The sequence below is a fragment of the Polistes fuscatus genome, unplaced genomic scaffold, assembly GCF_010416935.1.
Source record: "Polistes fuscatus isolate 324 unplaced genomic scaffold, CU_Pfus_HIC Scaffold2, whole genome shotgun sequence".
Taxonomy (NCBI): Eukaryota; Metazoa; Arthropoda; class Insecta; order Hymenoptera; family Vespidae; genus Polistes; species Polistes fuscatus.
The window spans coordinates 5,723,464-5,746,435 of NW_025113096.1; the positions used below are offsets into that span (position 1 = coordinate 5,723,464).

Genomic DNA, 22,972 nt, shown 5'->3' on the forward strand with positions numbered 1-22,972 from the left:
TTGTATTTAAAAAGAAAAAAAAAATATATCATCCAATGATCTTATTAGAAAATTCGTTGAATTTAGGATAAAATCAGAATTGGTTGTTGTAAGATAAAAAGATGATAGTTTTCTCGAGATAATAATTAGTTTAATGTTCTCGTTTAAATTAAGAAATAACGAATAGAATAAGAGAAATGTGTAAGAAGAGGAGGAGGAGGAGGAGGAGAAGGAGAAAATAGGATAGGAAAAGGCTCGAGTCTCGGTGTACAACTCAGAGTTCTGAAGTTGTATTGGAGAAGAAGTGTAAGAAGGGTAGCTATTTCTGTTCGTGGGGAGCCGAGAGTCTCGTCGCGCAAACGGCTCTCTTTAGCCACTTCTCCTACATCGAGTAGTAGTCTAGCGTTAGCCGCGAATCGTAATACGTTTATTCCGAAGTAACGGTGCAAATTTTGTGTCGTTGATCCTTCATCCTAGAACAACTAACAACTTGATCAAAAAGAAAGAGAGAGAGAGAGAGAGAGAGAGAAAAAGATCGAAAACTAAAAGATAACATCCGATAGATGCCCCGTGAATTTTATCTACGATAAACGTTTGACGTTCGCGTGCTAATATCACGAAAAGTATATATATACATTTTGTTTTTTAATAATCGATCGAATCAATACCGAAATTATTCATCGAATATGAGTATGTACTCGAATTCGTCCGGAAAAATTCTTAATAAATTGCATTATTCTATCTTTTTTTCATTGTACTTTATAAACGACAATTGAAATGTATTTTTGTTGAATGATAACGAAGATAGCATTTATGCATGATTTTTTAATAATATCTTATCTTGTCGTTCCGAGGAAAAGTCTTTTGACAGAGAGAGAGAGAGAGAGAGAAAAAGAGAGGGAGAGGGAAAGAGTGCAGTGCACTGGCGTGAAAATAGATGGACGACGGGGGTGTTGCTTCGTGGGGTTTACTAAAAGTGAGCGAATACTTTACGAGCTAATACTTCTCTATCGTTATTCGTTACTATTAGGATAGTAGAAAATGTAAGATAGTTATTGAAATAATTGTTGAAATTTGATTAACCGGTGTTCGATAAATTAACGATAGATACAAATCTAAAGAGAAAACAACGTTCGTCGTAAATTTATCTGTTGCACCTTTGCCAATCGGATCCGATGAGTTATTGGAGGACTTGGAAGAAGTGAAAGTGAAAATACAAAGAGAACACTTTGAAAGATTCGAGCTTGGAGAGTAATCGAGAGAAAGTACAAGAACAACTTTGGTTGTCGATGCTGCAAGCATTTCTTTCTTTTTCTCTCATTCCCTCTTTCTCTCTCACGTGTAAATGAAAGAATTGGCCGTTTACCAGAGAAAGACGAAGGCAAGAACATCGACGGAATCCTCATAGGCATTTCGCACAAGTAAAAATAAACTCGAAACGCGACGACTCTCTTCTCCTTCGTGTGGCAAACTTTTTCTCATTTCTGTCTTTCCTTTCATTTTGACGAGTGCTTATACGGATATAAAAAAAATCGAAGAAGAAAAAAAAAACAGAAGAAGAAAAAAAAGAAACGAGGAAGATAGCAGAACGTATCGAGTGTGGGTGGAAAAGAAAAGTTAAAGGGTAAAAATAATCAGCAGCAGCAGCAGCAGACAGTACGAGATCATTCACCGGATTGTATTCCTACCAGACCGGTTGGGAGAAATAACTTTTCTCTCTCTCTCTCTCTCTCTCTCACTCTCTCTCTCTCTCTTTCTCCAACCCAACGAAGAGGAAAGCTCGTCCAAGAAAAACAAAAGAAACGATCGAAATCGTTGTGCCTGTGTGTGTATACGCGTGCAAAAAGAAAATTCAAAGAAATTTAATTCGGAAAATGTAAAAATCAAAATAAAAAAAGAGAAGTTTCACACTTCAACTTGGCCTCTTTGTCGTTATGGATGATTTAAGAAATTATGATCGATCGATGGATCTGACGAGACAGTTCACGTCGAGAAATACGAAAACGAACCTCGAAGGATGGTCCCCGAGATTAGGATCGATGATAAATTGATGGTATCGAGTGAAAGATCAAAATCAAAGGGAAGAAAGTAGAAGAGTTGGATAGATCGTAGAAGAAGAAGAAGAAGAAGGACAAAAATGTCATTTTGTAGGATCACGGGGAGGAGCAGGGGCCTCCCCAAGCCAAATTATTTCCCCTTGTTACCTCCCATCAGTCCAGCGGATGCCAAACGTTTTTGTCGTATAACCGGTAAATCTTATGGGCTTCCAACACATCATTACATTCCAGTACTTCTCGGCGTTCATTCGCACGACAAGTCTAAATGTAAGATCACCAATGCTGCCGGTTTTGGTCCGCATCATTATACAGCTGGCCTGATACTCGGGGAGAAGAAGAAGCACGTCATCTTGAAGGATTTTCGTTACGTCTTTCCGATACTAGAAGGGGAAAACGAACAACAGAGAGCATTGAGAGATTTGTTGGGTAGGAAAAAACCGATGGTCGAGGAGGAAGATCACAAATTCGTTTACACGGTCGAAGAACGAAGATGCAGTTTAGTTTTTCCGGCGAGATTGGAAGCTGCTGTAAGGGACGGAGATGTCAAGGACGTGATGTTATCACGAGACTGCGATACCGTACTCTTGAGACTGAAACAAGGGAAAAATGTATCCGTTGATTTTAAGAATTTGGAAGACTTTGAGAATCTTTTCGATGGTCTAGGACCAAGCGAGGAAGTATTGAAGGAACGCGAAAGAATCGAGATCGAAGCTAAGAAACGAAAGAGAAAGAGACAAGCGGGTGGTCTTAGTTACGCGAAAAAGATCTTCGAGGAAAAAGAAAAGGCTGCCGAAGAAGAGGAACTTCAAAAGGCGAAACATCTTAAATTGAGAAGCGTTAAGGAGGAAGTTGAAGAACAAATCGAGAACTGGAAACGAATTGATTTGGAAGCTGCAAGATTGAGAGCTTGTAATATAATTGCTACGACTAATTCGTTGAAGGATTCGTTCAACACTTTCTCAGTATCTTTAGACTTGAGTAAGTTTCAGAAAGATACGATTTCAACTAAGATTATACCATTGATAAATAAGCTGCCTACTCCGATTAAGTTGGAACCTCATACGTTTGAACAGAGTACCGAGCTATCGAGTACTTCGCCAATTTCTGAACACACCGGTGGATTCGAAGCCATCTCGATAGTAAAACCGTTGACACCTTTGAAAATAAAATCCGAGCCTGCTCTAGAATCCGCTGTCATGAATATTTCGGTTAACGACTTGAAAGCGACCTCCAATGTAAATGCCAAGTTCACGAAAGCTGGCGAGACAGCACTCGAACGTCTTCCCAGAGTTGAGGAAATCCCTGCTTTAGTGGACAAAATTAATAACGGCGAAAAAACTACGATGCACAAGGTAAAAGGTCTTAAATTAGATATCAAAAGTGCACAGAGATTCATCGCAGGGCAAACGGTGGAAACCCCGACGGGTCCCGTTTTTGTCCCAGGACAAACTTTGGAAACACCTCAAGGCCCTGCATTCGTTCCCGGTTTCACGGTGAACACGCCGGATGGACCACTTTTAATTCCTGGTCAAATAATGAAAGTTAAAGAACAAAATGGCCTAGAGACGCCGACTTTCATCGCTGGACAAACTTTGCCAACGAGCAAACAGGGCTTGCAATTTATTCAAGGACAAACGTTTCACAACAGAGATGGTAGTAGATTCGTCCGAGGTCAAACTGTCCTGACCGACGAAGGGCCAAAGTTTGTGGCTGGACAAGTAGCCGATAATGGACATTTTGTTCCTGGACAAACGATTTCCACTCCGGATGGTTTGAAATTTGTTCCCGGGCAGACGATCACGGATCATCAAGGTGAACAAATTTTTGTAGCCGGGGAAAGCGTTCGAAATTCCGACAACTGGGAATTTGTACCAGGACAGAGTGTACAATCTCCGACGGGTAAAACAAAATTCGTACCTGGTCAGACGGTGGTAACACCGCAAGGTAGTCATTTCGTTCCTGGTCAATTTGTCACGGAAGATTCCGGAGAGATCCACTTTGTACCTGGAATCATCGAGGAATCTGAAAATGATCTTAAATTCGTACCGGGTATGACGTTGGATACACCGAAAGGACCAAAATTTGTCGAAGGACAAATTTCGAAAGAACTGGAAGGAAACAAATTCGTTCCAGGACGAACTATGCTCACCGAGAAAGGATTTGAATTTGCTGCTGCTAGTAAATTCGACGAAGTTGTTCTAACGGAGGCAGGACCGATGGGAATACCGATAGATCCGAAAACAGCTAACGCGAGTTCGATGTCCGATCAGAGAGAAATTTTCGGGCATATGGTCCAAACGGATATCGGCGTTGAATTTATTCCAGAAGGTACGAGAAATTTACCAAAGGGTAAAAGAATTGTTCCGGGACAATTGGTACGTGGCGGTAAAGATGAACCGCGATTCGTACCGGGTGTTATGACGGAAGATGGTTTTCTTCCTGGTCAGATAGTAATGACGGAAAAGGGAGAAGAATTCGTGCCGGGTCAAGTGGTCGATACGAGCGGTGGGCCAAAATTCGTACCAGGACAAATGGTTGAGACACGTACAGGACAAAAATTCGTTCCTGGACAGACCGTGGAAACGGTCGACGGACCAAGGTTCGTACCTGGCCAAATCGTAGAAACAAAAGTTGGACCAACTTTTATACCAGGTCAAGTGATTTCCACGGAAGAGGAAGGTTCTCGTTTGTACCTGGACAAGTCGTCGATACCCCAGACGGACCTAGATTTGTTCCAGGACGAGTTGTGGAATCAGGAGAGTCTGGTATCACTTTTGTATCGGGTCAAATCGTACAAACGGAAGAAGGTCCGCGTTTCGTAGCACCGGATTTAACCGATACGCCGGAAGGCGAGGTAGAATTTTCTGTTCAAGGATTCGAGGTTACTCCCGAAGAATTGCGTCTTCTCAGACCAAATCATTTACATTACAATCCATATACCTTAAATCACGGAGAGAGTAGCATAGACGCTAGAATGTTAAGGCAATTATCGGAAGCTGGTTTATCGGTTGGTAGAAAGGTCTTAGCAAATTTGCCTGCGGTTGACGTTGACGTTGATCCGAAAGCTGTAGCTTTGGAGCAAGCTCTGGTTATGGCAGAAAAACTTGGGTTACACGGTAACGTGGCGGTAAAAATGGCTCAGGTAGTTTCTACCGTGGCACAGCTAGCGAAAAACATAGCGCAACAACAACGAGATGTAAATCGATCGGAAATGAAAGCTTTGACGAACGGCACTAAATCGCCGATCATGATGAATGGTGTAAAGGAAAGGACGAGTGACGACGAATGGCTACGAGATGCGATTAAAACAGCTATGGCGTCTGCCGTTCTGGCGTTATCCGATAACTCATCGGATGATAACGAAAACGTCAAACAAGATTTGGTTTATTCGTCGATTACCGAAGCATTTAATGTATTGCTTCGTCAGAAGGACGAGAATATGGACAAATCGGTAGAGAATGTTCTGCGTATTCTCCTAATTCCACAAAACCGAAGCGAACTTTGCCAAAGTACGATGTTAGAATTAATGGACGATACGAAAAATAATAAAGTGGATATACTGAAGTCTACGATAGTTGGTCAGACGTTGAAAGACGACGTAGTACTCGAAAGATTATCCATGGTTCTCGAAGAAGAACACGGTACGGATTTGATCGGATCGGCTTTCAGAACGGTATCGAGAAACGATCCGGAATTGGTTTCGCGAGTTCTCCAAAAAGTATCGGAAGAGGTAGGGAGCGTAGCAACAGAGAAAGATGCCGCGGAAACCGTGCACAAAGCTATTGTCCAAGCTGTTAGAGAATCTAGCGAAATACGGGTGAAAGAATTGTTGAACGACGAACAAGGTAGCAACGTTCGGGAAATGTTACTTCAAGCTGTGGGATTGGCTCGAGCTCTTGGAATGTCCAGCACGGCTAGTAGTCTCTTAACCGTGATCAGCGACGAAAAATCAACTCGTGCTTTGGCCAGCGACAGAGTAACTTTGGACGTGTTGAAGAGGTTGACGGTAATGAGAAAATTAGCCGAAGAGAGGCCACCTTTCATGAGCGCACTTGGACAACTCTGTAGCGATCCGGAATTGGCCAGAACGGATCCACGTCTTAGAACGCTTGTTAGAGAAAGCGCAGCACTGATGATAGTTCCGGAAGAAGCACCATTGCAATCGTCCGTTGACGTACCAACTGCGTTACTTCACGCTGACAATAGTTTAGCCATGGAAGAGTTTCTCATGAGACGAAGTCACAAACCAACCTCGATTTTTATGATATTGAAACAGGGTTTGCAAGCCGTCGTACCTAGGGAAGCCTCAAGATCGGTATTGACCGGAGAAGTAGCCTACACTGTTCTAGACGAAGACGGTATTCACCATTTCGAACCGTTGCACGTTTTCTCAGCTCTCAGATTGAATCGGCCAACCGCTCATCGTTTTTCCATGTACTGTTGTCCCGTCGCCAGGGAAGAAGATATCGAAGCTGAAATGACATCCACGTTCACCGGAACGATCTCGATAACTAGTAGTCTCGAAGGTTCGGCTAATGGACTCTGTCAGAAACAGGACAACGTTCCCGCAGCTCTGTCAAGATCCGATAGGTCTTTCGGTATTTTAGGTAGTAGAGAAAATACACCGAGCTTCAAGAGATTAAGCAGTATCTGTCAGGAGGAGAATGGTAACGAACGAATGGTAACTTGACATGACGTTTTATCTTAGAATTTTAGAAAATAAATATCATATTATACAGACATTGGAATCTGATTAAAGCTTCCTATCCATCGAATACTTTGACAAACATTTCTCGAATGTAATAATGGATGTAATATAATACGAGTTATCGTATCTTTTTGTTTCAGAAACCATTGGATAATTACATCGTCGTAAAGGATTACACGGACGAGACCGATGGGTTTACGGTGAACGTTGGTGATATCGTGGAAGCTTTCGAATATGCCGATCATGCAAAGTAAGTGAAACATTTTTCGTCGAATTGGCATGGAAAAATTGTGTAACAGTGTTGTATTTATATTAGATCGATAATTAGAGCATTTCAATATTTCACTTCGATAACCAACGTTATACGACTAAACAAAATTTGCTATGAAAAATAAATGAGAAAAAAAAAAACCTAACAAGTGGAATATCATGGCTGCATATAATATAATCGCTTAATCGCTTGGAATTGCCTCTGTTGCAATCGTCGAGGTGCAACTTGCTTCGAGACATAAACAAACAAAATGAAACAATCAAATATATTAAAAATCGAGCCAAGATGGCTCTATGACCGACCGATTGACGATGTTGTAGGAAAATGAGAATGGATCCCGAGTTGGAAATTGGTGAGATCTACGGTATATTGGACAATTCCGCTGCGAAACACAAGCTGTCCATTCGACCACGTCGAAAGCATACAGATCCACGAGCACGATGCATTTCGAGGTCGAACTCGGACAGTAGCCTCCAAAGGTAAGGCTAAATAACAAATTTCAAATAATTAATCGAAGAGAAAAAATATCATCGATATATAAGAGCGATAAGAAGATACGAAATTGTTCATCGAACTTTCGACTGCGCTAGCCAAAAGCTTGTCATCGTTAAATCCCATTTATGACAATGCTTGAATTGTTGTTTAAACAGCTGCGTTTTGTTCTTCTTCTTCTTCCTCTTCGATAATATTACATCGTTCTTTGTTTTGTGAATGCAAAACACTCTTCCTAGATTTCTACGAATAATTCTTGAATAATTCGAGTGAAAAGCAAGAGGAAATGATAATTCCGGAAAGTAGAAGAAAATCGTGTCAACTAATGCGAGAAATAGAAATGTCTACAAAGTTGAAAGCAATCTCCGTATTTATCTATCTAATTGGCTATATGATCGTACCTAAAAGTGCAATCATGAAGGAAATCTACGAGAGGATCGAAACCTAAAAGCAACTACTTTGCGGACAGTGAATTAACCGAAAATTTATGAGTAATTCAGTGTGAATTTAAACAGTACATGAATTGCCAATCGAATCTCGAACGGACGAGGCAAGTGTTGCTCGATCAAAATAGTAACTGTTATGTGCAGAAACGACAGGTGCATACGACGAACGTTACATTCAACGTCCTGAGGTCAATGAACTTATCGTAAGGCATCATGCGAAAGATAAAACTTTGAAGTTTTGAGGAAAATTTCTATTATTTTCACAAGAGACAAAATATTCGGTGGATTTTAAATGCAATCATTTGCATCGTTAATAGTACAGTTCAGGTTTATGAGATAACTATAAAAGGAGAGACGATCGAAATTAGATCGTCATTGTGTTTGTCGACGAGACTTATCAGATCTATATCAACTTCTTCCTCCTTTGCACAAAGATATATTCAGGGAAGTTGATTTATAATGACGCTAATTAAGATTATCCGTTTATAAATGTCCAGAACAATAATAACTTAAAGAAGGAATATCTTTTGAAAATCGGCGTAACGCCAAAAATTGATAAAAACATTCGATTTTCTGACTTGTGAAAAATAATCGTTTACGTTTACTTAAATATATGAAAATTCTTCTGCAAAGTGCTATAAGAAAAGACGCAAAAATCATTGTTGTCGTTTAAATCGAATCTTAAAATAATATGAAAATATCGGTCTTGTCTATCCAATAATAGGATTGTCCAAGACGATATGCATTCCTTTATCTATTAAAAGATAATTGCTTCTCGCAATGAAAATGAATGTTTGAAGACGATTGCGCAGGAAACCAGTTGCATAATCATCTTTTAAGAAGACGCAGGAGTTTCGGGATATATTAGCTCGCCAAAAAGAAGGCTGACTCCGCGCAAGGATAAATATCGGCCAGTTCTGAAAATAAATTAGGGTAAAGGTGAGGTTCAAGCCTAAAATGTCGCCTCTGATTCTGGCAGCGTTGACGTTCAATGAGCTGCGAACCATTTACTACGGATTTACGTAGAAATGTATGGCTGCTGTTGAGCTGAGAAGATAACTATATTTCGAAGTCTAGAAAAGAAAATGATAACACTTGCCAAAAAAAAACGAAAAGAAAAACTGTCGCACGTTTCGAACCGATTTACACCTCGTTTATAAATTCTACAAACGATTAGACGAAATTTCTATTGACATTTTTCATCGTATTAATATTATCTCATCGGTAAATATTATTCATTAGAATTGTTACTATTTCGAGTAATACTTTCTTAAAATTGCATCCAATGACTGCGGAAAAAATAGATGCAAGCGAATGATTTCCATCAAAATTGGACAAAGTATAGATAGATTTTCGGATGCGTGGGATTCACCGAATTATATTTTTATCTTGTGACTAACACGTCGCACTATCTCACGTAACGTATCGGAATTATCGTTCATTCAGTCGAACTATGAAAATATGGATTTATGTGTACGGAAAAATATGACATTTATAGAGGGTATAACGTGATAATATTTTCGAAAATTTATCGAATGACGCACGCAATACTTGCTTACATGTAATACATTTGTACAATACGTCTCGATGGTATCTTTATTTTCATTATTAATAATGGATAAATATTATTTCTTAGTGTGAAACGTGATATGTTTTGTTGCGTGTGTGCAGAGTGTACGTTCGTACAGCAGATGGAAGAGAAGGATGGCTACCAATGTCCATACTTATGCAAACGAGTCTCAGCGAGGAAAGTTCCGCCATTATTGGTCATAATCGACCAGAGGACTCTCATTATCGAAGAGAGTACGTTACTTTATTTATAATTACATTTTATTTTGTATTTTTATCATAATTCTATTCCTTGTAAAAGATACGTGATAATGTATTGTTTATAGGGCAGTGGTGAAGGAACTGGTCGAAACCGAAGAAGAATTTGGGAGAGACATTCAATTGGTCGTTGAACGTTATTTGAAACCTCTCGACAATCCAGATGTTCCACGTACAGTTCGCGATAACAAAGACATCATTTTTACGAATCTCAAGCAAATCGCTGACTTTCACAACACGTACGTAAAAGTTCGATTAATCGATCGTACAAAAAAGTACAATCTCTCAATTTTGATCTCTCAGATTCAACCACGACTCTATTCAAAACACGTCCATCATACACGAAACAAACTGAAATTTCGTTATTTTGTATTAGTATCATAAAAACATGCCAAAAAAACACACGTACTACTCGTGTAGAAACACGAGCATTCATAAATCAAGCGTACACTTAAACTCATTAATTTACATTTTTCATTGTCAGTTTAGGAAAAACAGTATGCGGAGAAACAAATCGAATGAATATCCATGTTTGAAATTTGTTTTTGTGCACGTGTGGCTTCGTCACCGAATTTACGTGTTTATATATTTCTATATTATTTGTTTGGGATTTATTTTTTAATAAGTATACCTATATATATTTAGGGGTGTGTGAAATACGAAATAATATTCCAAATGTTTCCTCAAGATTATGTTTCGAAACGATCAAAAATCGTACATTACAAAATTGATAATAATTCTTGACAAATTCATTGACTCGTATTATTAAATAAAATGATATTGAAAAAAAGAAAAAACGTAATCTTGTGGGAAAACGATGTATTTCAAATACAAGAACGAAAAGATTACAGAAAAAATGACAAATCTCCGAGATCTAAAGACACATTCTCGGTATTAACCAAAAGTTCGTGTTTAATTTATACTAGTTGAACCACAAACAAGATTTCAGTTTGCTTTTGTGACTATTGTCATTGCAATCCCTACACCCCTTCGTGACTAATTGTAAGCCCTTTCTTTGCCTCGCGCAAACCTTACTTTTGTATAAAAAAAAAAAAAAGAAAAAAACCCTTTTAATAAAAACTGTATAGCAGTATTTTGTACGCGTCTTTACGAGAAGCAAAAATTAAAGGCACGTAGGCATGGAGTGATTTTGTGGCATGAAAATTAATTCCGGCCTTACTTAGATCGTTCGGCAGGGTGTTGATCGAGGGTGTTAAATACTACGCGGATCAGCCACGCATGTTGGGAAAAACTTTCTTGAGACTTGTAAGTATTATTTATAATTTAATAATACATTTTTTTTCCTTATATATAATAAACGTAGAAAATAATTATTTAATAAATTCATTTATTTATCCAAGGAACGTGACTTCGACAAACACGTAGCTTACTGCCGGGACGAACCACTTGCTCAGGAATTTCTTCAGACGAACGATCAAGTACGAGAATACTTTGAGGTATGTTTAATTTAATTAAAATAAGAAGAAGAAAAAAAATGTCGTAATAATGACAGATCGTATAAAAGAAACGTACACGATTTGAAGAAAATGATAATGCAGATTTCTGTAGGAATTCAAAAGTCAGTAGTATGAAAAGGATAAAACAGATTTCTACTTTCTTCAACTATTTGGCACAAACCAAACGCGTTATCTGCGTCGTGACAGGGAAGCTTGCTAAAAGATAGATTCTTAAACTCGACAGTTACAAATGATCTCTGCCAGTAGTTTTCATACTTAGCGCCGTATCTCAGATAATCTATGTAAATCTAAAAACAAATAGATATCTTGGATCTATCGAATTAACAATGGCGGATCTGTTTTATTTCGTTTCTTTGGATGCATACGTAGGAAAAATATTCGATTAAGCAAATTTAGTTGGAAATAATGAACGTAGCAAAGAAAAACTAGGTATCCTCCCTCGTCCAACGATATCTTTGAAAAGAAGAAGAAACAGGTGACGCGTGAATCGTCCCACGCTCTATAATCGAGTCGGAGTATGGATTGGAGAAAATGTTGCAATTATATAACGGGCGGGGGCCAAGCAGGCGTCTGTCCAGCCCCCGAAATAGCTGGGTTTATTCTTAACAGGCCGAACATCTTTCGTCTCTCTTACGAACGCACGATAGTTGCTCGATGGTGAACGTATACCCAAAAGAAAAGAAAACAAAAGAAAAGAAAGTTTATCGCACCGTACCTTATCAAATCTCATCGTCTGCACAGATGCAGACTGCATTGCTTTCTATTTAGGATCAAGCCTTAATCGCTCTTTTTCGTCATTGACCTTGAAATATAAATTGACCATTGACCGATCGAGCTTGTACCCAAGTTTTTTCGTTTTTTACCTGAACAATTGGACGATTCTATGAGTCATTTGGATACTTCTATTTACTCGTGGTAGTTATTACACGATCAAAATATCTATTCGCGTTTGTTGAAACATCGTTAAATCTAAACTTGAAAGAACTTCTTCGAGAGTCACCGAGCTACGTAATGGCGTAGGCGAAGGAAACAACAACGTTTAAACTATTCTTTTATATAGATGGGCTATTCGAAATTTTCTATCAATGATTCTTAACAATATTCTTAGATTCGTGAATTAGACGATTCTTCGAGAATTTGTTCGAAAAATTCTTCGAACCTTTCGTTATAGGAAAAGGAATTAGGAAATTGTTTACGAATCTATCAAGTTTGATTGCATATGTATATTCGTACGTCCATATATATAAATATCGAATAACTTAAACGACGAAGAGATCCAAGCGAGTAAATGAGTTAAGTGAGTAAGAGTAAAAACGTCTAAGATTCGCGTGCGATCTTCCTGTCGTTTTTCTGCGTGGTCACTCTGCAAAGCGTTCGTCTAAGTATAGCCGTGGCCGTATTGGTCTCCTAACTAGCTATCGTGGGGGCTTGGGCTTGGGCTTTTTCTCGGTAACCACTGACTGTCTGTCTGAAAGGAACGAAGTTTTATCCGATGATCCAGTTTGCGAGCAGCCACAGAAAACGACGTCGAAACACCGGCTAGGAACAAACTTTCAAGGTGTGTCCTTCAATTCATACAAACTTGGGATCATCTTTCTCTTTCTCTCTCTCTCTCTCTCTCATAGACACGTTAACTATCTGTCAATTGGCGTCTTGGTACCTAATACCAACTCGCGTAGTTTTTCGTCTGTGGACAATCCAATCACGTCCAAAAATACACGTGTTTGCGCCAAATTCGTGTCACCTCGGTGTCGAGTTACGGTGACGAACGTGAACATTGAATGATCTTGTTGATTCTATCTAGATTTTTATAAACTTTTCTATTTTGTTTATACTGGTCGACAACTTTTGGTGGCTATTTTTCCGAGTGTACTTTCAACGTTGTTAGTGTTGAATTTCATTCATTTGTATATTTTCAGTGCTATCGATAAATTCTATCGTTCGTTTATTAGCAAAGAAAAGTAATGACAATTACTTCCGAGCATTGGCATAAGACAATGTTTTAATTCAATAGTCGCTTGGTTCTTTTTTTAACTTATATCGTTTTTTCTTTGTAGGAACTGAGCCAGACTCTCGGTGACGACAAAAGCGTATCAGAACATTTAAAGCTTCCGATACAACGCATAAACGACTACCAGCTTCTACTGAAGGTAATTTTCATTGATTTGCTAAAGCGTCAAGTGGTAGATTTTGAAAGCTTTCAATGCAAACATAACATATACTTAAAGATTCTATTAAACAATGCTAGAACTACAACTACGAATTGATATTAAATGTATGATACATACTTTTATTAAAATAGTAACAAAACGATCTAACACGACTGAATATGGAGCATACATACGTCCCATATATATTTATATCTAAATTTTATTGCGTCTGACGAAAATAGAATACGGCGCTAGAATACTTCCTGCCTTGCCTTGAAAATACGTCGCCCCAGTGAAATTATTGATATCTGTAGAATCTTTTTTACGAATTCTAATACAACCAACATATATATATATACTTTACATATATAATAGTATATTCATACCACTCATCGATTTATTGCACTTCGTTATTCGATATTCTTTGTTATTAATTTTCATTATTTATCTATCACACTGAAAACACAAATATTGCGAAAGATTATCGCAATACGACTGGAAATGTTATGCTCGGTAATATGAATGATGAGTGGGCGCAAAAGTCGTACGAATTTAGCGAGCTAAAAACAGGTCATCTTCATGGCACGTTATCCTTTCTTCAACTTCACTTCGATCGCGTTGGAAAAACAGTGAAAAGTGACAAGTGTTTATATCAATAGCTTATACAAACTCTTTTATTAACTTCTTCTTCTTCTTCATTCTTTAATTTAGGCAAGTTGCCTGTTTCGTAACGACGTTTTTCTGCCTATTGCACTGTTAAATTGTCGCACCATCGTTTTCGTGGGCGCCCCGCACTTTTGCGGCCAATCGGTGATTTATCCCGTGCAATTCTGCTGATTCTTGTTGTCCATTCTGCTAATAGACAGAGTGTCGTTTCTATGAGCCGCAAATTTTTTTTTACGTTGGGTAGGGAGCTAACCTGATCCAACAACCTTCCTCCTTTTCCCGGGCTTAGGACCGGCAACATGATCGCTGACCTTGATCCGTCCAGCGATCATGCAGGCGAAGTTTTTATTAACTTATAGATCCTTAACCGGTATCGAATTTTTTCAGGAACTGGTGAAGTATTCGACACGACTAGGTGAAAACTGTGATGATCTCCAAAAAGCTTTGGAGTTGATGCTAGGTATCCCCCACAGAGCAACCGATAATAAATTCATTAGTAATATCGAAGGATATAAAGGCAACATACATAAACTTGGTAGATTGCTAACACACGTCAGTACATTTAATATTTGATAATTGTTACATTCTACGAATTCATTTAACTCTGGTATTAATTTATAATTACATTCGTAGGAGTGGTTTACAGTTATCGACAAGGACGGAAAAAGTAAGGAAAGGTATCTATTTCTTTTCAAAGCTCGAATACTCATCTGCAAAGTCAGACGAATTTCGGAAGACAGATCAGTTTTCGTTCTAAAGGATATCATTCGAGTACGTAATGCAATTAATCCGTTCAATTTCATTTCGATTTTTGTGTTACACGCGTGATTTTTGTATATACCACGGTGATCAAATTTCAGTTGCCGGAGGTAGAATTGAAGGATCATCCGGATGATTTACGTTCTTTCGAATTACACAATCCAAGTCTCCCTGGCTATCCGATCACTTTAATAGCACATAAGGATCCAGTGAAAGCGTATTGGTTGAAAGAAATTCGGCAATACGCCAGCGATCTAGTCGCTTTAGCGGAACACGCAGCAGACGATTTACAATTAGAAGAAGTGCCAGAAGGAAAAGAAGAAATAAAAGATTCTTCCAAGGCGGACATAAAAGGAATCTCGACGAATCCAGGATCACCAAAATCCGAAATTATCAAAGATAATTTGGGGCCACCAAAAGCGGAAGTAGGCAAAGACAATCCAGCACCACCTAAGCCAGAACCAGCCAAAGGAAATCCTGGCCCAACAAAACCAGAAGTAGCTAAAGGAAATCCAGAAGCACCAAAATTAGAAGCAGCCAAAGGGAATCCAGAGCCGTCAAAAGCAGATGTAGTTAAAGACAATCCAGGACCACCAAAATCAGAAATCGCCAAAGGAAATCCAGAGCCACCAAAGCCAGAAGAATCGAAAGGAAATCCAAAACCCCTTGAAACAACAAATCCATCGAACTCAGGTCTTCAAAAAACAAATCCATCGAACCCGGGTCCCCAAAAAACAAATCCATCGAACCCGGGTCCCCAAAAAACAAATCCATCGAATCCAGGTCCCCAGAAAACAAATCCATCGAATCCAGGCCCCCAAAAAACAAATCCATCGAATCCAGGCCCCCAAAATACTAATCCATCTAATCCAGGTCAACAAAAAGGAAATCCATCAAACCCCGGAGCACCAAATCCAAAAACCGAAACTAAAATTGAAGAAGGAGATCCAAATATGTCTCGCCGATATTCTTCGAGTCGGTTCAGTGCCTCTTCGAAGCTCGTAGAGGGTAAGAACAATTTTTCTATTCGATAAAAAATTCATAACTGGGACTTACGTTGATCATCGTCCATAGAGTATTCATCAGTATCGAGTACTCGTTCTGGTGTCACTTCATACGTTGAATCATCTTCATCTACTAGTGCCGCGGTTACAGCTTCGTCTCTCCATGGCACCGAAAAAATCAGCGAAACTTCAAGCTCCTACAAAACAGCCACCAGCGGAGGTGCAGAATCAGCAGTTGAAAGTAAAGCGAAAATCTCGTTAGGTGCTACTGAAACTGGAAAACCTATCTTCCTCAAAACTATCGAAGGATGTAATGTTGAACGTAAGTAATCGTTGTCACGTTAATTGTGCCATTCGTTCGAATTTAAACGGATAATCGCGGTTTATATCATCTATACTACACATTTATTCGCAAAAGAAAAAGGCAACGATCATCGCGCGATCTATAGCATACAATTTTAATAATTATAGATCTTTATACGAACGAGAGGTACAGGTATTAATAATACAAGTGATATAATTTAGATAACATGAAACAAACAAGTATTCGACAAACGTATCATAAGATACATTTTTATTGTTCTAGCGAGTCGAGCAAAAAAGGCTTTGATACACGCCATAGGTAAAGTGACACGAAATTTGACTACTATTTCTCATCATGCTCTACTATTTTATGCATTTTGACTTATTACTCGTATATGATTATAACTTTTATCATTCTACTTTTATCTATCTTTTTCTTCTAGCCAGCTATTTAAAATGCTTCTAGACGTGAACAACTATTGTCGCAGGTTGAAATTGCTTCGTTGCTTATTTTAGATGTATCATCTTTTATATTTCACAATTCACACTTCACACAGCTATACCATTTTCACGCCACACATCATATTTTTCACTTACATCATACATACTATACTTTCAATCTTATCAAACTACTATTCAAATTTCTATGTACCCCGTTACGCGTAATATTTATTTTTAATAGAATAAGCATACTCATCTCAATTTAACCATTATCGCTTTATACTCGTGAATAGTCTCTTAATCTCTTTTTACTGTACCAATTTTAGTAAAATTTCATGCATTTCGTAGGTACACGTTTTTACGTTAGCAAGCAAATATTTTTGTCTTCCCTTTTCTCTAGCAGTTGGGATTACTTTGTTGTCATCGTCCTGTATTTTTAGAAATATGTGTCATTTTCTATTACGTATTTGTTGGTGTTGTAAAAACATATTGACTGATAAAATACTAAAACCACATCAAATACACGTATTCGTGTACTTTCTCTATACTTCTGCTTATAAAAATCTCTTTTGTGTAGTCGATGTAAATTCACACAAATAAAAAAACGATTATTTAAATATATTCATTCTATAGAATAAAAAAAAATAAAAAAAGCATTATACGAAACTGCAATATCCTTCAAATATCGTACAACTTCCAGTCGCTATATTTGGCTTATCGTATCATCAATAAATATTCCATCAATTTTTGTTACAACTTATTTAATCGAAACATTGTTTATTCAGCTGGAGAAGTTGCTACATTCGAATGCACTTTGGTGACGGCCGACGAAACAACAAAGATACAATGGCTTAAGGATAACAAACCATTGAATGATAAATTAGCGGATCGCGTGATTCAGTCATCCGACGAGAAAAGTTTTAAACTTCAAATACAAAATGTTCACGAATCAGATTCTGGAATTTATATTGCTCGTGCCATGAATGGGGATGGTCAAGCAACTTGTACGGCACAATTAGTTGTCCAAGAACGTAAGTTTCGTCCGAAAAGTGTATAATTTGTATAACACTTTATATATTTATTTGTATAAATATATATTCATTAATAATTAATATATAAAAATTATAGTAACAACCGAAGAAAAGAAAGCACGAGCAGAAGCAAACTCTCCGATTTTCTTAGTACGTTTAAAAGATACCGAATTATTAGAAAACACTTACTTACGTTTCATGATTAAAGTAAAAGGTGATCCAATACCAGAACTTAAATTGTAAGTTGAAAATAAATGAGGGCGTACGTTTTTTGCGAATGTTTTTCAAGTTAAACGATTGTTATTTTAATAAATTATTTGTTGGTTTAATTAGCTATAAAGATGGCTCGTTAATCGACTCGAGAAACGCACGTGTAACGATAGTAACTGAAAAAGCGGATAAAGGATTCTACGAGATGGTAATACCGGATGTCCAAAAGGTTGACGCCGGTAAATACAGTTGTACAGCGATGAATCGTTATGGCGAAGCAACTTGCGAGGCTACGGTAACCGTGACTGAAGATAAACCAATGTTTCCTGGATTACCGGAAGGTTTGTTGGAACCGGGTGAAGAACCTCAGTTTACTTGGCTTCGCGATGGTGAACCTTTCGATCCTGAGGAAAGGTTCAAAGTACTTTTCAAAGATAACGAGGATACTCTGGCATTGGTATTCCAACATGTGAAGCCCGAAGATGCTGGTTTATATACTTGCGTTGCACAAACAAGCACAGGTAGCTATACTGTCTTACTTGTATTTATCAAAAATGTTACTTTATAATAGTAATATATTACATTTAATTGCTTCAGGTAATATAAGTTGTAGCGCGGAGTTGACGGTACAAGGTGCGGTCAACCAATTACTAAGAGATCCAGAAAAGCCTAAACTGGAATCAGAATCAAAACAATCGGAAGTAAGCGCGGGAGGTTCTGCGATGTTGGACTTGCAAGTGAAAGGTTATCCCAAGCCAGATATCACATGGACCAAAGATGGAAATGAAATAGTTGCTGGTGGAAGAATAAAATATCTCTGGGAAGACGAAGAATCTTTATCATTGGTAATCAAAAATGTAACAACAAAGGACGCTGGTATCTACACCATAAGAGCAAAGAACGAACTTGGAGAGGACACTACGGAAATTGAACTTATCGTGAAATCTGCACCAAAAGTCATAAAGAAACAATCGAACACTACAGCGATCGTGGAAGATAGTTTAACGATGACCGTTCAAGTGGAAGCTACTCCGGCACCAGAAATTAAGTGGTATAAAGATGGACAATTGATCCAAGAAAGCGAACGTATCAAGATAGAAAAGGAAGGAACTGATATATACAAAATCAAGATCAACAGTGTTCGCGTAGAAGATGCTGGTTCTTATTCGATCGTAGCTCGAAACGAGATCAATCAAACCACAGAAATATGGAATCTTACTGTTAAGAGTCCACCCAAAATCAGAAAGAAATTGGGTACGATCCCGGTAATTGACGAAGGTGATTCTTTGACTCTGTTGATCGAGGTTGACTCAGATCCAGAGGCTACAGTGGAGTGGTACAAGGATGAACAGACTGTTGTTGAAGATGAACGTATCAAGATCGTGCGAGAAGGAAAGAATTACATGTTAAAGATTACTGGTGCAGTTGGCACCGATGCCGCGGTATACAAAACCAAAGTAACTAATGCTCATGGCACTGTTTCGGATCAAACCAGAGTTCAGGTATGTTTGCGAATTAACGTCAAATTAATCTATCTTAATTATACTCGATGCAAGATATTATTATACGAAAATTCTAGGTAAGCGGCGTACCAAGATTTAAATCGAAACTGAGTGATTTCTCGGCCAACGAAGGCGACTCCAACATCGAATTAATCGTTGAAGTTGATGGCTATCCAAAACCAAACGTTCATTGGTTCATCGGTGATGTGGAAATCACAGAAAAACGTAACGAGTACACTCGCATCGAGGAAGGTGACAGTTACAAGCTCGTCATGAAGGAAGTAAAGGAAGAAATGAAGGGTAGATACACTTGTAAAGTGGAGAACGAATATGGCGTGAATAAATGCAGCGCTGACTTTACGGTTAAGACTAAGCCAAAACTTTTGAAAAAATTGGCCGATCAAAGGATCAAAGAAGGTGAAACGTTGAAATTAACTGTTGAAATATCTGGCACGCCCGAACCTGATGTCAAATGGTATAAGGATGGGCACGAAGTATCGGCTGATGCAAGAATCAAGATTACCAGGGATCAACAACGAAAGGAGAGTTACGATTTGACGGTAACTTTGGTCAAAGGATCGGATGGTGGAGCTTACGAGGTTCGCGCAGAAAATGAACTCGGAATGGTCCTCAGCAAGAGCAAAGTCATCGTTCTCAGTAAGATCATTCAGTTTTTTATTCGAACGCTGTTAAAACGAAAAAATACTGAGGCGCTGCTCCGTCCTAAATTTTTCAAAGATATTTTCGATTTTCAAAATCGGGCATCACGATAACGCATTAGCAAAGTTAACTCGGGTAATATACTTATTTTGAAATGAAAAAATAAATAAAAACCAACAAATCTCTCATAATCAGTTTATCGGCGCAGCAGCGCAGCAGGTTTGATTCGAAAAACACTTACGCGCACACGCATAAACACGTATAAAAATTTTTTATCTTTTGAGAATCCTGGCAATAAAATCGTCATGCTTCGGCAACGTAAAGTAAGTAAATATGTAAGTAAAGAGTATGTATCAACGGGAGTTTTTTCTACGATTTGCAATTTAACAGTGAAACTGTCAATGTTCGAAGATCTGTTACGACGATTATCGTTTTTTACAGAACACTCTTTAAAGAGTACACTCTTCGATCTCAAACGAGAAGAGGAACATCTTCTTCTTACATTTTTTCTTTTTCTTTTTCCCGTTTCTTTTCTTTTTTTACACTCTGTATATTTTTTTTCAAAACTCCTCATTATTTTTGTCCTTCAATGTTGAGTGATACTGATGACGTTTTTGATCGTGTTTCGCATATATGTAAATACCTACGCACAATTCCAAGACTGTTATGACGTATTTGAGATTCAATGTGTTTATGTATCCCACGTTTCATTAATTACACGTGCCTATATCACACTTTTCTATCCTAAACAATCGTACTCCTGTCGTACGAATTAGTCCAATTTGTATATGAACTTTCCTAGCTAAAACGGAAGGAAGCACCGAAACGGTAGAAGAAGAAACGAAATCGAAGAAGATTGTGATAGAAGAAGTAGGAACGGAGAAACAGCAAGCTGATGAATCAGGTCCGGAAGGTAATATTACAAGATCGTAAAAATTGATATCTCTCATCGATTTTAAATTCGCATCTATCATTTCTTTGTTGCTTCTCACAGTCGATGAACAAATCAATATAATCGACTAATCGTTGAATAGTCGTATTTTGTATTTCAATGTTTCATAATTCATAGAGATAGATCTAACACATTGATCGTCGATGATTTAATCTAACAAAAACTGAACACTTAGACAATGGCAGCTTCGAGGGTTGAAGATGACATGTATTTTATTTAATCTCCATGATCTTGATCTTATGAGTATAGTTGATATGAAATGATGAAAGAGATATGAGAGGTTTTAAGGAGTTAGATTAGAAAAATTAGCCCTGGTAGAAAAACAAAACTGTGTAATAAATTCAGGTCGGTTCGAATCGAAGAAAGAGAAGGTTGAGGTATTACGAGGAGAAGCTGAGAAAGTAACCATCACCGTAGCATCAACGACGACTCATCAATCAACGTTAACAGGTAATATGGCTCACGCTAAGCTAAAGTGATCGTTTAATTAGTCGCTTGAATAACCCATCGAGTTTGAAATAGAATCGAAAGATTTTCGTTAGAAAGCTTCACTTTCTCGGTGTAATCATAATGGAAGGTATTGTGACCAGCTAGACCATTCACAGGTCCGGACGAGAGACACACGATCAGCAAGATGACCGCCACGAAGGTCGAGTTTCAGGAGTTAAGCTCGGAAGGGCCAACAGTGGAGGAGATAGGATCGTACAGTTACAATGTTCAGGAAGAAAATAGCCCGACGAAAGCACAGAACGGCATGTTCGTCGAGGAATTCTCCGAGACCAGCGATAATAGTCGTTCAAGATTACAAGTTCATCATGGAGTTTCGATAGTTTCTGTATCAGATGACGAGTCAACTTTGAAAGCCATATCCAGGGACGTGAGCATGGACGACGTACGGTGTGTTGAACTAACCGACGATCTCAGATTGACAAATGGTTCTTGCGAACAATTCAAAAACGTCGACGGCCGTACGATCGAGAAAAACGTCCTGGACGAAGTCAAACCACTCCGAGCATCGAAATTCAACGAAACAATAATCGAGGAACGATCCGTCGAAGAATCTATTTCTTCGAAAGCTAGCGAAATGACTTTGAACCAGTCAAAGAAACCGATCGTTGCTAACAACGGTTTGATTAGGCAGAATTCAAAGTTGGAGAGATCAGAGTCGATAGAATCGTACAAAGTCGAGGTGAAAACGATTTCGAGAGAAAATTCACAAAGAGGAGTTCTCCTTGGCGAAGAAGAGGTCGACGAAGAGTTGGAAGCTCTTCTAAATCGCGTTAAACGACAACGTAGCGTTCTTAACGAAATTCTCGATAAGGAACAAGGCGTGGAATCAGGTATGACGGATATACCATTGAGAAGGCTATAGATCTCCATAATGAAATTTTATTCTTCAATTCAGATTCGAAAGTCACTGTAATTGGTGGATTTATTTTCGAGCCATTACAGACTTTGGTGAATCGATATATAACATGCACGTGTTCCGCATTATATCTATTTTACTTTTCATTTCTTACACCAACCTTTTGTGCATCTTTTATTATCCTTCACCTTTCTTTCGTCATCACTCATTTTGCTTTAGACGCAATAATGCCTGAACAAATTCAATGGATTCTCTTTTTCTCGTCTGTTGAATGTAACAACAAAAAATCAGATGAGTATTAACAATCGCTTCTTATCAATGATTTAACAATGACATTCGTGAGAATCCATAGAATCTTATTGAGCTATTGCATGATAATGTGAAATAAGCACGCAAATTGAGCCAGCACCACAGCAGTTACCGCACGCCTTATTAATCGAGGTAAGTTAGGAGAATAGAATTTAACTGGACGGACGTGTTTGCGTCTTCGACGACGATCAACATTTCTCGACAGCGCTGTCTAACACTTTGTATCTTTATTACGGGTCCAATAGAATAACAGTGGCGTTATAATCAGTTTACATTTTATTTCTAACAATTCGCGAATCGCCACTTTTATTTGAAAAGACCGTTCTCACGATTGTGCACGATGAAAGCAAAACGTTTAGTA

The 22,972-nt window shown here is 38.3% G+C and overlaps 1 protein-coding gene across 1 annotated transcript in view; it reads left to right on the plus strand.

Moving 5' to 3' along the window:
• The first annotated feature begins 228 nt into the window (after positions 1 to 228).
• Positions 229 to 22,972, plus strand: part of LOC122516228 (obscurin) — a 31,806-nt gene continuing 9,062 nt past the window's right edge. The window contains 23 exon segments of the mRNA XM_043633878.1: positions 229 to 955; positions 1,349 to 4,718; positions 4,721 to 6,717; positions 6,885 to 6,994; positions 7,336 to 7,494; positions 9,625 to 9,756; positions 9,849 to 10,019; positions 10,965 to 11,046; positions 11,142 to 11,237; positions 13,316 to 13,408; positions 14,462 to 14,626; positions 14,708 to 14,845; positions 14,935 to 15,841; positions 15,908 to 16,159; positions 16,424 to 16,459; positions 17,367 to 17,612; positions 17,710 to 17,851; positions 17,946 to 18,343; positions 18,420 to 19,324; positions 19,402 to 19,981; positions 20,787 to 20,897; positions 21,282 to 21,386; positions 21,542 to 22,276. Coding sequence (XP_043489813.1) covers positions 2,117 to 4,718; positions 4,721 to 6,717; positions 6,885 to 6,994; positions 7,336 to 7,494; positions 9,625 to 9,756; positions 9,849 to 10,019; positions 10,965 to 11,046; positions 11,142 to 11,237; positions 13,316 to 13,408; positions 14,462 to 14,626; positions 14,708 to 14,845; positions 14,935 to 15,841; positions 15,908 to 16,159; positions 16,424 to 16,459; positions 17,367 to 17,612; positions 17,710 to 17,851; positions 17,946 to 18,343; positions 18,420 to 19,324; positions 19,402 to 19,981; positions 20,787 to 20,897; positions 21,282 to 21,386; positions 21,542 to 22,276 — 10,162 coding nt within the window. The 5' untranslated portion in view covers positions 229 to 955; positions 1,349 to 2,116.